The 14,871-nt window shown below is 40.4% G+C and overlaps 2 protein-coding genes across 5 annotated transcripts in view; one reads left to right on the top strand and one right to left on the bottom strand.

The window, feature by feature from the left end:
* Positions 1-838: 838 nt before the first annotated feature.
* Positions 839-8,905, bottom strand: ptgesl (prostaglandin E synthase 2-like). 4 transcript variants are annotated; one of them, XR_005691834.1, is made up of 9 exons: positions 8,685-8,903; positions 6,537-6,945; positions 5,339-5,527; positions 4,946-5,001; positions 3,970-4,122; positions 3,444-3,644; positions 3,232-3,349; positions 1,640-1,876; positions 839-1,047 (listed from the first exon to the last, which is right to left on the bottom strand). XR_005691834.1 is itself a non-coding variant. In XM_040003618.1 (8 exons), exons 1-8 carry the CDS (start codon positions 8,696-8,698, stop codon positions 1,730-1,732), a joined length of 1,278 nt encoding a protein of 425 aa, XP_039859552.1. In that variant the 5' UTR covers positions 8,699-8,905; the 3' UTR covers positions 839-1,729. The 4 variants fall into 4 exon arrangements, 3 of the variants coding, with proteins under 3 accessions (XP_039859552.1, XP_039859551.1, XP_039859553.1); XM_040003618.1 differs by having other exon boundaries at positions 839-1,876; positions 6,546-6,945; positions 8,685-8,905; XM_040003617.1 differs by having other exon boundaries at positions 839-1,876.
* The window catches only part of LOC120716181 (ral guanine nucleotide dissociation stimulator-like), a 56,409-nt gene continuing 50,160 nt past the window's right edge, over positions 8,623-14,871 (top strand). Inside the window, exon 1 of the mRNA XM_040003615.1 lies at positions 8,623-8,731. Within this exon, the coding sequence (XP_039859549.1) occupies positions 8,711-8,731 (21 nt within the window). The 5' untranslated portion in view covers positions 8,623-8,710. The remainder of the gene's footprint in view (positions 8,732-14,871) is intronic.

The following is a 14,871-nucleotide window of genomic DNA, read 5'->3' on the forward strand; positions in this document are numbered from 1 at the left end:
GAAAAGAGCCGAGCACAGCTGAAGATGCTTAGATTTTCACTGGGAGTGACCAGGATCAGAAATAAGTATTTCGGAGGCCGGGCAGTTTGGATGAGTGCAGAGGAACAACGGTGGATATACTGGACAGAGGAAGACACAGCAATAAACATGTTGAGCCCTTCTAGAGAGACGATTCATAGATTTAGTGAAGGACATGCAGACGGTTGACGTGACAGAAGAGGTTGCTAGAATGGGTTGAGATGGAAGCCAATATGGCGAGCCCTAAAGGAACGCCAGAAGACAGAAAGTGAAGGTGCTGACACAGAGGAATAGTCTAAGATTTAGGGTTTCCAGGAAGGCCTTCATAGGGGGACATGGTCCTAAAAGGACCTTAATTCCTTATGCTACAAATAAGATTTTAATTTGCATTAAAATGTCCTAAAACAATTTTTCGTAAGATATTAAATTCTTAAAGTAGATGAAGTGAGACTGAAGTGTAATTCAGTAAAAACTGGTATTCATGCATGTGGCTTAACCCTTTAAACCCTAACCTAATTTACCCCTTAAACCAGGGATGGGGAACTCCAGGCCTCAATGGCCGGTGTCCTGCAGGTTTTAGATGTGTCCTTGATCCAACACAGCTGGTTTAAATGGCTAAATTATCTCCTCAACATGTCTTGAAGTTCTCCAGAGGCCTGGTAATGAACTAATCATTTGATTCAGGTGTGTTGGCCCAGGGTGAGATCTAAAGCCTGCAGGACACCGGCCCTTGTGCTGCGGGTTTTAGATCAGAAACACACATTTTTATAAAACTGTAACACATTAACTGCACCAACATGTGGTTTAAAAAGAGACAACCTTCATGTTTACCTTTTTTATTTGACCTTTTTACATCTATGCACACTGAGTCGTTTTTATTACAGTTACTTCAGCTGCAGCTGAAATATTGCATATTAAACACATTCGGTGTCAGCTCGATGATTATTCGTACATTTTTTTTACCCAAACAGTCGCAGAACATATCGATTCGTCATGGCTTGACCGACACTGCATCAGAGGAACAATCATCTGAAATAAATACAGAGAACATGAACCGTTTTTCCACACAAAGCTGCAGAAACGAGCCTCAGACTCTGCAGTCCTGAGCACAGACGATTTAGATTTCCAAGATTTTCCCATGTGAGATAAGTAGGCGTAAAACTCTAGCTCAGAAATAAACAGTGTTACAAGAAATAATTTATACAGCCAGTTTCTAAATTCCTATGTTCAAAAGGACAAACCAGCGTAGGGAACAATCACATCTTTCCTTCACACACCAGTCTCGACCTGGAGATCAGTTTAATTTTGTTCATAGCCACACTGTAGACTGCCTGATGAATGAGAACGGGAAAAAACCTAAAGTAATTCAAAAATATGTGGATGAAATTAGAAGACAAGCTGCATGAATATGTGCAGATTTCTCCTTTAACCGTACTCTGAAGATGTGACTTTTCTGTTCCTTAAAAATAACAAAACAAGATCAAGTGTTTCGGTGATATTGTTGTTGCAGTTTGTCTATTTCACCACTAGAGGCCAGTAAAAATGACAGACCTTTAAACGAGCAGATTTGATCCACAAAAGCAGCTCTGTTAATGATGGAGTCAATTAAAAACCCACTCACAAGAATTAACAGGTTCAGGAAGTTGAGTGACCACTACAAGACCTGGCGGTGGTCGTCTTCTGGTTGCCGTCCTTCAGGAGCTTTTACTGTTCAGTGTTTATAAGGCTCAGCGTTAAGACCCTCGTGGTTGAGCGTGGCGCTCTCCATGCGTCTGTACCAATATTTCACTTTGGTGTTCGCCATCATGTCATCGAACGCCTGCAGGCCCTCCATCACCCTCAGGACTCCAAACACTGACTGTAACAGAAGAGCACAGGTGCAAAGACTGAAGATTAAAAATAACTTTTTTCTTAAAGTTTACTCACTGTTAAAATTGTGGCTGCTTGTATGAAACATGACCAGAGTTTCAAATAATTAGGCAATCCCTGTCAGCCAAAAGCTCAGGGACTGGTCAGACTGGTCGAAATGCCGTATTTCAGGGTTTTTTTCTGCTCTTGGATCTCTGTGATGTCATAAAGGAGTGGATATAATGGACTGTATACTAAGGATGGACATAGTGAAGCCATTTTGTCGTGTTTTTAAATTGGATGTTAGAATTGTGAGGTAGATCTACATGCTCATTGGCTAATGGTTGTCAGTCACACAGTAAAGTGTTCCATCCAGTGCTATCTGCCTGGTTTTGTTACATAAAGTAACTAAAATAAACATACTAAAATCGTGTAATTAAAAAGTGTTACTTTTACAGTAACAATGAACATTATGCTTTAAAACAAGCACAAATACAAAGAGTAACTTTCTTGATGGCACTCGCATTGATGTGAACATCAGCAAGAAAATGATCCTTTTGAACTACAGATGTTTAAAGGAAAGTACACACATTTTTGTAAACGTAGAACAAACTGGGCACCAATGCAGCGCCTCCGTCTGGGGGAGTGTAACCAAGTTACTTTTTGTAACTGTCCTTTATAGATGGTCTGCAAACACATCACACACTGTGGCTAGCTCTCGCTTCTGGGGGTTAAGACTTAGTTTTAAAGTTATGTTAAGGGTTAACTTAGTGGTAAGAGGCTTGAGAGGGCAATAATGGGATTGAATGTCCTCACAATGTCAATCAAACCAACATGGATCAGCGTGTATGTAGGCCCCGCCCCCAACATGCAGCGTGGAGCAGGAGTAGTCACCGCAGGGGAAACGCTGATAACAGAAACCAACTTTTAGCCAAAATAAGATGAGAACAGCTCATCCACACAACATTAAACTTGCTACAGCACTTATTCAGCTCGTCAGCATCACACCTGCCGAGTTTAAGTGAGGTGGAGCAAATCAACAGCTGGAGATACACAACGAACAGGCACATGGACAAAATATTAGTAATCTAGACCTAAAATTTGTATTCGAGGCCATCAGTGCGTGTTTTCTAAAACATCTGCAGAACAAGATGTATTATTCAAGCACCTGCTGACCATTACAGAAAACAGGTTTAAGTTGCTTCAACACTGGCTTCACTTTTCAGACCTGAAAACTACCTCTTTCTATCTCTATCAGTCTGTGGTGAAGCTTTAATCAGGCTAATTTATGTACATTAAATTAGTAACAAGCCTAAGTTGGACCCTGGACCAAGCCTGAGCTGGACCTAAGCTGTGTTTCCTCACCAGGTCTGCCAGGTTGGGCTGATCTCCACCCATGAACTTCCTATTCTTGCCAATGGCTGCCACCCAGTCGTTGACAGCCTTGTAGAGATCCTCCCTGACGTCGTCCTGCAGATTGTGTCTGTTGGGTCAAAGGAGTGAAAATTAATACCTCACGTCCCCAAAAACCTTAAAATTACCAGAAACGCGATAGCCTGTTATCTAACACCACATACCGACTTTTCAGCCTTTTGGAGATGACAAACATGGCCGCAGCGCCAACATATTTGGCGAAGAAGCCTTCAAAAGTACCAAACTTGCCCTCGCGTACGATATAGTCGAAGGAGGCCAGGGCCTCGTTGGTGGTTCGGTACACGTTGGGAGATATGAGGTGTACGAGCCAGTCGTCAGCCCACTGACGCCACTTCATCTCCTCTCTGAAATCAGAGCAGAAAACATTTACGATCCACAGAAAAGATGGAGTCACGGACCACATGACTTTAGTTTGCAGAAAACTCCACCACCACCACATTTTCATGCAGATTTAAGATTTTTCCTTCCAACAGATGCTCATCACACAGATCTTCATTAGAATGATGAAAACAGAAATCTCCCATTGCTAAAAGTAGAGGCTTCATATCAGCTGACCAATCACAAGCCTGAGAGCAATAATGCTCCGCAGCCTTTGGGTTACACCCACGTGCTACCTTTCAAAATAAGAGTCCGCTAATAATTGCGTGTGAGAAACAGGGCTTGGCTTACTTCTGCATTTCCTTCTGTGGGTAAACTGCGACGGTCTCGCCCTCGCTCAGCATCAGCCAGTACTTGTTGTTGTACTCGATCACCTCCTTCCCCCTGTCATTCACCGACTTCATCTCCGGGTAGCAGCGAAGGATGTCAGACATGCTCTTCTTCCTGCAAAAAAACCCCAAAGGTAAAGATTTTTTGATGCCTCCAACTCATTTATCCAGGTGGATGAGCCCCACTAAGAACTGTTATGAAGAGAGAAACTATCCACTCTATTTTTTGACAATATATTTCTAGTGTACAGTTTGACCATTTAACACGGGGCATCTATAGTGACGTGCTCACTTTTGGATCCAGCCTCATGTGGCTTACTGATGCCATTTCAAGACAAGAACACTGAGCTGGATATAAATCACATCCAAGTGTATTCCACACCAAAGGAAGTAAGAATGAAACATTAAATTATGTTTTTACAATTAGTATTAAATAACAGCACACTTGCTGCAGTGGGTCACTTAACCCCCCCACAGAAATTTTACAAATGTTTTTCTTAAAATATTAACCCAAGCATCCAAACTGTGAGGTTTATTTAAATGTATTGCATTGTTATTTCTTTGGAAACCAAAATAAGAAACCCTGCCCTCAGAACACGAGACCAAGGATTTAACTAGTCAAATAACAATCAGCATATTTTCTAAATTCTAATATTTTCTCAGTAAAATATAGAAATAAACTTCACATACATCAAGTACAATAATAACATTATAATAACATTTTTTAATAACAAGACTTTTAAAATAGTTTTTTCTGCATTTTAGTTTTAATGCTCTGATCAGGGTGGGATGTATTTGAACCACAGAGTTTCCCACCTGAGATTTTATAGATTATTTTACACTATCAAATTATTTCTCAGAGCTTTATTTGAAGTGATTAACAGAAAATCTAAACAAAATTCCTCATGAAATAACAAGTGAAGGAAGTCACAACTTACTTGTTGACTAAATAGGTCTTGAGCGAGCTGATGATGACAGACGAGTCATTCAGTTGCTGCAGATTTAAAAAAGGAAATAGAGCAGGACATGAAGGGTTTCACATTTTTTGTGGACATGCTTTTCTTTATTTTCTGTCATACAAATTCTGTGAGTAAGTGACTCCTGTGAGCCAGAAGCCCAGTCCTCAGACTGCTCTTAGTGTTGGGATTTTAAGACAATGTCCTTAAAATAGTATAAAATATATAAATTGTGGTGAGTGAGGGTTATGAAGGCATGCCAGAAATTAAAATCTGTCTGAATGTTTGACAAAAACATAACAAGTCTTAACTTTGTTCTCTCAACAGTCCCCCCCCCCCCATCTCAAAGACTTAAGATGACATCAAATGTCTTACCACCTCACCATCCACCATCAGGATGGGCACCTTTCTGTAGGTAGACCACTTAATCTCCTTCCTCATCACCGGGTTCACCTCCACGATCTCATACGGCAGCCCGTGGTAGTCCAGGAAGGCTCGCACCTTGCTGCAAAACGGGCAGGTCTTGTACTGGTACAGGGTCAGCTTCGGACTGCCTCCTGGAGCCTGGAAGGAGGCAGCAGAGGAAAGGAGAGCACTATGAGGCTAAAGTATGTGGACACTTAAGAGCTGCCACCCCCAGCTTGACAAAGGGCTGCTAAAAAGAATGCAAGCTTATTTTTCTGTCCATCTTTTATACTGTCTATGGATCTGAAAGAACTAATACTACTCTACAACAGGCTAACGGAAGCTGGCCAATCAAAAGAAAGTGGGCTTTTAATAAGGGGTGTGGGGCAGGAGGTGTTTAAAGAGGCAGGACCTGAATATAGCTACTGAGGGGGAGCATGGGAGACCAGTATGAGATAAGGATTATTATGAACTGTGAATTATGCAAAGCTAGTGGTGCTTGATAAGGTGATAATACTGCTTATAAATGCTAAGTTAAACCTGCAACACATTGCAGGTGGGTGAATAGAATAGAATAGAATACCTTTTATTGTCACTATACACATATACAATGAGATACAGAGCGTCTCCTACTCAGTGCAGGTGTGTGGGGAAAAAAAGGAGGGTGAGGTGCACAATTCTGCGACACTATATATATATATAACCATGTGCAAGAACACCTCAAGGCTTCAAGAGCAAACGTTTGTGAAGCACAGTGACTGCAAAGGTTTATTGCTGATGGCTATTACAGCTGTGCACGCACAGATAAAGGGGATCCAGGCCCAGAGTTTGGAAACGTTTGCAGACACACAGACAGCAGTGATCCACAGCATTTCTCCAGCCACTAACACACCGTAAAGCAGACCGCCTGTAGTTCATACAGAGCAGATCCAGTAAAAGCAAAACGTTACAGACAAATCTGTAAACTAAATTTTAAAACTAAACAACAGCGCATTTTGAAAGCTTTTATTGTGTTTCTACTCCAGTAGAAACACAATAAAAGGCAGTATTCAGAAGAAGTGGCAGGTGTCCGCAGCAGCTGGGGTCTGACAAGTGACCCGGGCTGCACACACCTCAGGCAGGTGAGCTTACTGCAGGCAGACGGTGATGATCAAAGGCACCCACTTACCTCACTGACCTTCCTCTCCTCCTCGGCCAGGTGCTGCTGGACGGACAGCTTCACAGTCTGATATAAACCCAAACCTCCACCAAGCAGGAAGGCGCAGCCCAGCACCCTGCCTCCCCCTTGGCGCACACCGGAGAGCAGTTTGGACCGGAACCCCGCTCCGCCGGTGCCGTACGCCCTCCTGGATCCGTGCGCGCCCACATTCCCCAGCAGGTAGGAGAAGGCGCCGGACCGACGGGCTGCTGGAGACTCCAGAAAAGACAAGCCGACCTTAGTGAGTGTTCTGGCGCAGGAGGCTGCCATGTTGGCTTTACATAAAGTCCCAGAATGCACCACGAGAGATAGGGTTTGGACGCCCTGAGCTGAGCCTGTCAGGGTGTGTGCCGCCCCCAGTGGCGCGCAAAGGCAAAACCTGAGAAAAGGTGCAATAAAAAGGGAACCAAGGGGGTAAAAAGACATCAAATAGATGCAAAACCGCTAAATGATGAACAGAGAAAGGCAAAATCACCACAAAGAGATATAAAATAACTGGAAAGAGACAAAAACAAACAAACAAGCAGATAAAGTTAGAGAGGTCAGGTTGAGATGGTTTGGACATGTGCAGATGAAAGATGGTAACTTTACTAGATAAATGATGTTGAATGTGGAGCTGTAAGACAGGAGAAAAAGAGGAACACCCCAGAGGAGGTTCATGGGTGTAGTGCAGAGGGCACGCAGAAGAAGATGCTGGGAATAGGGATAGGGTGAGATGGAGACAGATACAGATGTAAAACCAAGAGATGCAAACATGACATCATCACAGACCTCAGAGGACTACAAAGACCTGCAAATTACAACTACATGGAAAACAACAGGATGCGAAACCGCCATAAAGAGATGCTAAAAATAACCAAGTGGAGACTAAGAGTCACTGCAAAGATGGAAACAATAATTAAATTGTAAAAGCAACCATAAAGAACAAAAAACAGACACAAATAGATGCAAAATGATCTAAAACTGATACTGAATAACAATAGCAAAGAGATACCTTTTTGTCTTTTTATTTTGTTTTGCTAATATTCACATTATTCCTCATTCACCTTTGTTTTACTGAGCTGAATGTTTTTGTTTTTTGTGTGTGTTGTAGCTGCTTTATGACAGGATTTTTCTCAACTTTTGGAATAAATTAAGTACATCTATTTCCAGACCTGTGGAATTATGTGGGATATCACATAAATTAAATTGAACTGAACAGTAAATAATATTGGACTTCTGACGACTTCTCTGCAGTTTTAACACAGACATCCACTGGTCAAGTTTGCCCCTTTAAAGGGCTATTTCCGGCCCTCGTGCCATAGGTTTTACACGGCTTTGTGTTTAGATCGTCGTTGTTAGTTTTGTTTTATTTTAAATAATTGATAAATGTGTTTTAAATGCAAAATATTTACATAATTGAACTGAATTGCACTGAATTGAATTGAGGTGTGTTCAGGAGCGCCTGTTTTGCCCTGGATGCGTCGGTCTACGTGTGGTGCATTCAGGAGCGTCGTTTTTCCGACTTTCTCTGTGATCGCAGCAGCAGCAGCAGCAGAGGACCGTCCTGCTGCCCTGCTGAAAGCGGAGAATCCCCCTCAGCCAGCAGCGGCAGCAGTACTACCAGCATCATCCATTTTCACTGGTCGAGCCACATCGCATCCTTCTCCGCTCGGACTCTTCGCTCCGCTGGGATGCCGCCGTCGAGTAACGGCGGCAGGGATTCGCTCGGGAGCGCCTGAGCTGGAGGACACCGTCCCCGTGCGATCTTTGGAGCGTGACTGGGATGAAGGCACGAGGAGACAAATAAAAATCTGATCATAGCCGGCTAACGCTAGCACGCTAACGTTAGCTGCCCGTTTTCCCCTCCCTGCTCACTGACCGATGTGTTTTCCTCCATGAATAAACACTCCTTTAATGCCCCCCCGCCTTTTTTTTTATTCTTGCGAAGACATGCTGAAGTCACCGAGGACATTTATCTCAAGGATAAAACATCGCAGGGGTCTCCTAACCTCCAAAGGGTAACGCCAGTTAGCCATTAGTACCTTTTATTTTTTACATTTTTCTCGCTCGTCCGTGGAGATGCTGGCTGAGGAGGAGTGTGTCTAGCGCTGAACCAGAACTCGCATGGATACTCACTCCATGAAGGTCATGATACTGAGAGAATGATCATGCTGGAAAAACAGGTAAGAAATCAGCACAGAGCCGTGAAGTCAGCGGGTTCGTATTTAAATGCACACCTGAGCTCATTTGCGTATCGTAATTAGGCTACATGGGGCGCGTGCTGCACCCCTGCCACAGCTGTGATCTGATAGAAGTAACGGGCTGTAAAGGTGAATTTATGCAGGTGATCAGCACATTTTTAATGATAATAATCCCCCCCCCTCTCTCTCTTTCTCCCCGGCTTAAAGTCTGCCTCTCTCTGCCACTCTCTCTCCTGCTGCTCTTTAAGCCATAGACTGTATATAAAGATGTAAGACATATCATTTACAATAATTAAATGTGTTTTTAATTTGGGGGGGATTAAATTGACAAGACATTATCAATATTGTGAAGCTAGGGTTGCACGATTGCGAAATTTTAGGTCAATAAAGACATTTTGTAAAATAATTAGGACCTAAATCTGATCCCCCCAATCATTTATTTATTTATTTGTTTGTTTGTTGTTATTAATTCCCTCTTGTGTGACTGGAAAGAATAGATCTGTACTATATTATTTGTTCGAGTCACCAGTAATTATGGTATGAAAAATTCTAAACATCTCACCTACCCAACTGAAATGGAATTTCTTCACAGATACAAAATTTTGTTATTGTTAAATTAGGTCCATGTTAAGTATGTTGAACCTGACACTTGGAAAAAAAAATACAAACGGTGTATGTAATGTTGCATTTGCAGGGGGATGGTGAACATAATGTAGAAGACAAATCAAAATATAAAAACATTTAAAAAAAAAAACACATGTTAATATTTGATATATATATTATATATGTGCCAAGTTTTGTTCAGATTGGCCCACCTGGCACATAAGACACATATACCACATATCTTACAATCATTATAGTAGGATTAGGGATTCACCAACTGTGGAATCATAGATGAATACCAACGTTTTTTGACAGATATCGGGTTCTGATGCCGATATTTTTTTCAGTCCCTTTTGGTTTTGTTGATATTCAGGGTTACCCTTGTTTCAGGGAGGCAAATTAATTATAAACTATTAGGGATGCACCAAATTGTGAAATTCTGGCAGATACCAACAGGCAAAAATAATAATCCAAAGTATATCTAGTTGTGATGCCAACATTTTCTTTTCATTTTTTTTATTAATATTTACATTCACCTCTGTTCTATGGAACAAATCTTATAAAATTTTAGGAAGTCACTGCTTGTTAAACAGGTCAATTCTAATAAATAATATCTGATGTTTTTTTTCTTTGTTTTCTTGTTTTTTATTCCCTCCCATGTGCCTGGGAGAACAAATAAATCTTCATTATAAAATATTTGGGATGCGCTGATTGTGATTTCTGTGCAGATATTTTATTAAGCTCGTGGCGATACCAATGTATTTTTTCTTTCTTTTTTTTTGTGTTATTTATGTTCACTCTTGTTCCAGGTAAACAAACAAGCCCTCGTGCTGTAATGGGAATTTTTTGGCCAATACCAACATTTAAAATAACAGTTTGTCAGGCATCCGCTCCTGATGCCGCCATTTGTCTTTTTTATTTTGTTACATTAACTTTTGTTACATGGAAAAATAAATTGTTATTGTACAATGTTAGGTATGAATTGAATGAAGTCCTGGATGGATAAAATTGTTATAAAATACCAATTCAACCCATATTTTTTCACCACTATGTTTATCTCCAGATTAACAACCAATAAATAAATAAATAACTGTCCTATTTTTTAACTGTTTTTCAAACAAACTGACAAATAGATTAATTAAATATTGAAGGTTTAAAGTTGGAAAATTGATAAAAACCGAACATACCTCAGTAAATTCACTTAAGATATAAGTGGCAAATAAGAAATCCTAATAAAGACGTGTCTATGGTTACATTATTGGCCAAAAAATTTCACTGAACAGTTTTTAAAACTAGTAGGCAGATGTTTGTTTGTCTCCTAGGCTTATAAACTGAAGTATGAGTTATTTTTAGTGATAGTTTTCTGCTTGTTGTTGCCTCTTGGTACTTGCTTCAGGAAATGTCCTTCAACCAGTAGAACTCATAATCTTATCTGTCCAAGAACGGAGGGCAGGAGGTGGTGTTGACGGGATGTTGGTGGAGTTACTTCCTCTTGTTTGCTTCCATAAACAGAGCGTTAATGATACATCTTACCGTCAGAGATGTGAGGAGGTGTGTCTGATTTTAGTTCTTTCAGTCACTCAGTGGGAAGTTAATCAGTTTCCTTAAATTGTTCCTGTCGGTTAATTTTGTCTTTGCAGTGTTTACTCTCCTGGTGTCTAAAGGCGTGAGCTGGAAAATCTGAATTGTATGCAGGTGTTTGTGTTACTTTTTGTAAAAATATTTTATGATTCTAATAATGGTATAAAAGTCAGTCAGTTACAACCAGTCAGCTCAGAGAGGCCCAGAGTTCGATATAAACTTTGGCCTAAAGTCTGGCTAAAAAGAATATGTTGGGCAAGTTGATTGCAAGCCTGTTTGGACTTGTGTCGGTGTTTCCATTAATTATAGTTAGAAGCACTGTTTTCAGAATCCAGGAAGCATATTAATTAGTCTCAATGAGCCATGTCATGTTCATTATCAGGATTAAATATATTTTGCAGCTTCCCGCTGATTTAACTAAAAGAAAAGGCCTCTGTTTTAGTGGGAGAGGTTGCTGTGATTTGATGCTGTCATGGTATTTTCTTGTCTTTTCTATTAAAAGTCCCAGCTCATAACTGTAAAACAGGGTTACAGCCTCCCTGTGTTGTTTCTATAATTTTTCCATGCTAGAAATCATCAAGTAAACCCGATGAATCTGTGTCAAAGGTCACTGCTGAGCTTTGTCTGCGAGGCGAGCAGGATGGATGTGAGGCTTCCCACCGCCTCCGTTCAAAGGCTGCGTTTAACCCTCAGCTCTCACTGCCTGGATTTTACTGTAAACACCCTTATTCTTCTTTGTCTCCTCCATGTAAATCCTGCTTCCTGCTGCTGGTATTATTGATGTTTATCTGCTTCTGAAACATTTATTTGCACTCCCAGTTTTGGTTTTTTTGTACTATTGTAGGAATCGCAGATAAAGCTGTAAGCCTCTCTGTCGCTCCATTTTCTGCACAAACCACTCCATTCTTGAAGCTTGACTTCACTCCAAGCATATCGGACTTCTTTGTCTGATGGAATGTGACAAGAATCAGACTTTTTTTCTCCAGTTTTTAGTCCTCGGGGTTTTTCTTTTCTTTTCTCCTTTTTTTTCATTTATGTAGAGGAAGGGCTTGTCCTTGAAATCTCTTTTCTGAAGAAGCCTTTTTGCACTGCTGGGCAAAGTGTATGAATAGTGTTGCAAAGTGCAGGAGCTGTGTAACATTTCCACTCGTTGATGACACTTGTTTTGCCCCACTCTGTTTTTGTTCGGTCAGCAAACAGCTCGAATTTTTGTGTCAGGGCTGCCAACATTTGTCCACGTTTGTGACAGGATTAGATTTGAGTGTGTAGACACTGTAATCATTTGCAGGCGTGTTCATGCTGAGTGAAGGCAAATTTTTCCATCCAGAGACTCTGCAGGCCAGAAACAAGATGATTTCAGGATACAGAACAGGCAGAAGAGTCCGGAAATTTCTTTGTATGCCTGTCTCTGCTCTTAGGAATCATATGTGATAGATAGATTATATTTTTAGTATTTTCTTTCCTATCTGTATACAGTTAGAGCCATGAGTTTTTGGACGGTGACACTTCTTTTTTGTAGTTTTTGCTCCATACACCTCCATGGTGGAAGTGCTGACTTTCCGCTTTAATTCAGGGAGGGTAAAAAGGTATTGCATTAACTTTGTTAGGCAGGCATTTTATACACCACCCCCCATTTTCTGAGGTTCAAAAGTAAGTGGACATCGTTGATTAATGAGCTTTACTGTTGTTGCATGACAGCAATGAGTAAATGGTGTCTTTTCACTGGAACTCTTAGTATGACGTCAAAAGAGACGCTGATGCAAGTGAAGCAGGCTGAAAGAAACAAAGTAAGCCCAACAGAAAGATTCCAGAAACTGTCCTGCTCATGAAAAACAGCTGAAGACATTTAAAGTGCATGAGAATTATTACAGAATTACTTCCATGGTTTATCATCCAAGTATCATAGAGGCTCCTTGAACTTATTTAGTCATTTTGGCTTTAGGCTTCATTTCAAAAATCCTGCTAAAAAGCCAGTTCCTTCCTCTTTGGACAGAAGAAGCTAATATGAACTTGGACCAGAATGATGGGAGGAGTAAAGCAGGGAGAAGGAGAGAAACAGCTCATGATATGAAGCATATCACATCATCTGTCAAACTCAGAGGAGGGATTGTTATTGCATGGGCATGTATGTGTCAGAGGAACTGGGTCACTGGTGTTTGCTGATCATGTGACTGCCGAAAAAAGTAGCAGGATGAGCTCTGAAGTGTACAAGGCTGCATCTTAGAGAAAAAGTCAACTTTCTATTTGTGCACATGGTCACACATACAGTTTACAGTTGGCACGGATCTACTTTAAGTCACAATTATGTAGGGCTGTTCAATATATCGTTTGTTTTGTGGCGTCGCAAAATAAACTGTATACGGCAATATTACTTTTACACTTTTGATGGTCGCTGTAGTGGTTATATTCATTTGTTAAAGTTCTCTCTTTCTCTTATATTTAATATAACCACACTACGGATGGACAAGCACCTGTTTTTATGCGTTGTCGTTAGCAACAACGACGGTAACACCATCGCGTGTCCGCTTGTTTATTTTCCACATAAACCTTTCACAATAAAGCTCAAGATCCTGTTGAGACTTTTCAAAATAAACTGAATCACGTGAAAAAGTATGCAGAGTATTTACGGATGAGAAACAAAAAAGAGCCGCCAGGTGCCTAAAAATAAACCTTAGACTCAAACGTTAGAACAGGCTTTTCCCCGCAGCACGCCGTGTAACAAATACTCACAAAGAAAACGGCGGCCGTTACAACTTGTATCTAAAAATGTATCATTTCATGCATCGATTAAAACGCTCGACTCCAGCTACTCGACGCCCAGCTGGAAACACTTCACGTAAGTCGAGCTGCCCGAGATTCACAGAATTTACAGAAAATGTTAAAATTTTGTGATTTATATCGTTATCGGGACGATAGATGTCTTATGTCGGTCATATCGCACAGCCCTACAATTATGAGTGAAATCCTCGTTCTGTCCTGCACAACCGGCGTCGCCTTCCTGCTGTGTTTTCCAAAAGACTAAGAACAAACTGGGTATTTCAGTAACCTTAAACTCTTATTTCAATGTGTAATCAGGCTGCTGACATTAAGAATAAGAATTATTTGTTACTTCAGCCTGATTGCTCCCAAAAAGGAACTCAAAGCTGTGATTGGTTGGATTACCATTATATTCGGTGCTTATCCTTATACTACTTTCTTCTTCTACCCCATTATAATTTGGATGCAGGTTTTGTACTTTGCACTCCATGCCACTCTGCAGAAATAAACCTGCCAATATATGATGCTGTTATATTATAGATAAATCTGCAAAGCATTAATGAGCAGTGTAAGCTGTCTCTAGCAATCGGATTTAAGTTATATACCAAGGAGTGAATCAATCATTATAATCCAATAATATTATGAATATGATTCTGCATTATGAGTATGTTTACTTCAAGTATTTTTAGTACATTTTAATGCTAAAACCTTTGCACGATTCCAACTTTTACATAAGTACTTAAATGTTTGTCTCACAACTGTACAAAATATATTTTTTAAGCCTTTCATGTATTTCATATGTATCAGAGCACCGGTCTGCACATGAGCCTGAAAACCTTAAAGTCATTCTGATCTAATATTCTGCTTTCCTTTTAGCACCTCTCTCTCTTCATCATAGGAAGACATCATTCAAATGACTCATATTTAATGCCTTTTCAAGTACAGTTTGATTTACATAAAGCTCTAAACCATTACCCCCTAAAAAGTTAAATGAACTTTTATAACATTTAGTTAACCAAAGCAATATATTTGATCACAGTTCAACCATGGAGCCAACTCACAACCACCTGTTTCACAAGCCTGATGTGACAGTTAAGGGGTGGAATGGAACATTTTGTAAAAGCAAATAAATCCTGACGTAAAAGCAAAATAATGAATTTTAATTTTTGACCTTGAAGATA

Source organism: Simochromis diagramma, unplaced genomic scaffold, assembly GCF_900408965.1.
Source record: "Simochromis diagramma unplaced genomic scaffold, fSimDia1.1 OVJJ01000583.1, whole genome shotgun sequence".
Taxonomy (NCBI): Eukaryota; Metazoa; Chordata; class Actinopteri; order Cichliformes; family Cichlidae; genus Simochromis; species Simochromis diagramma.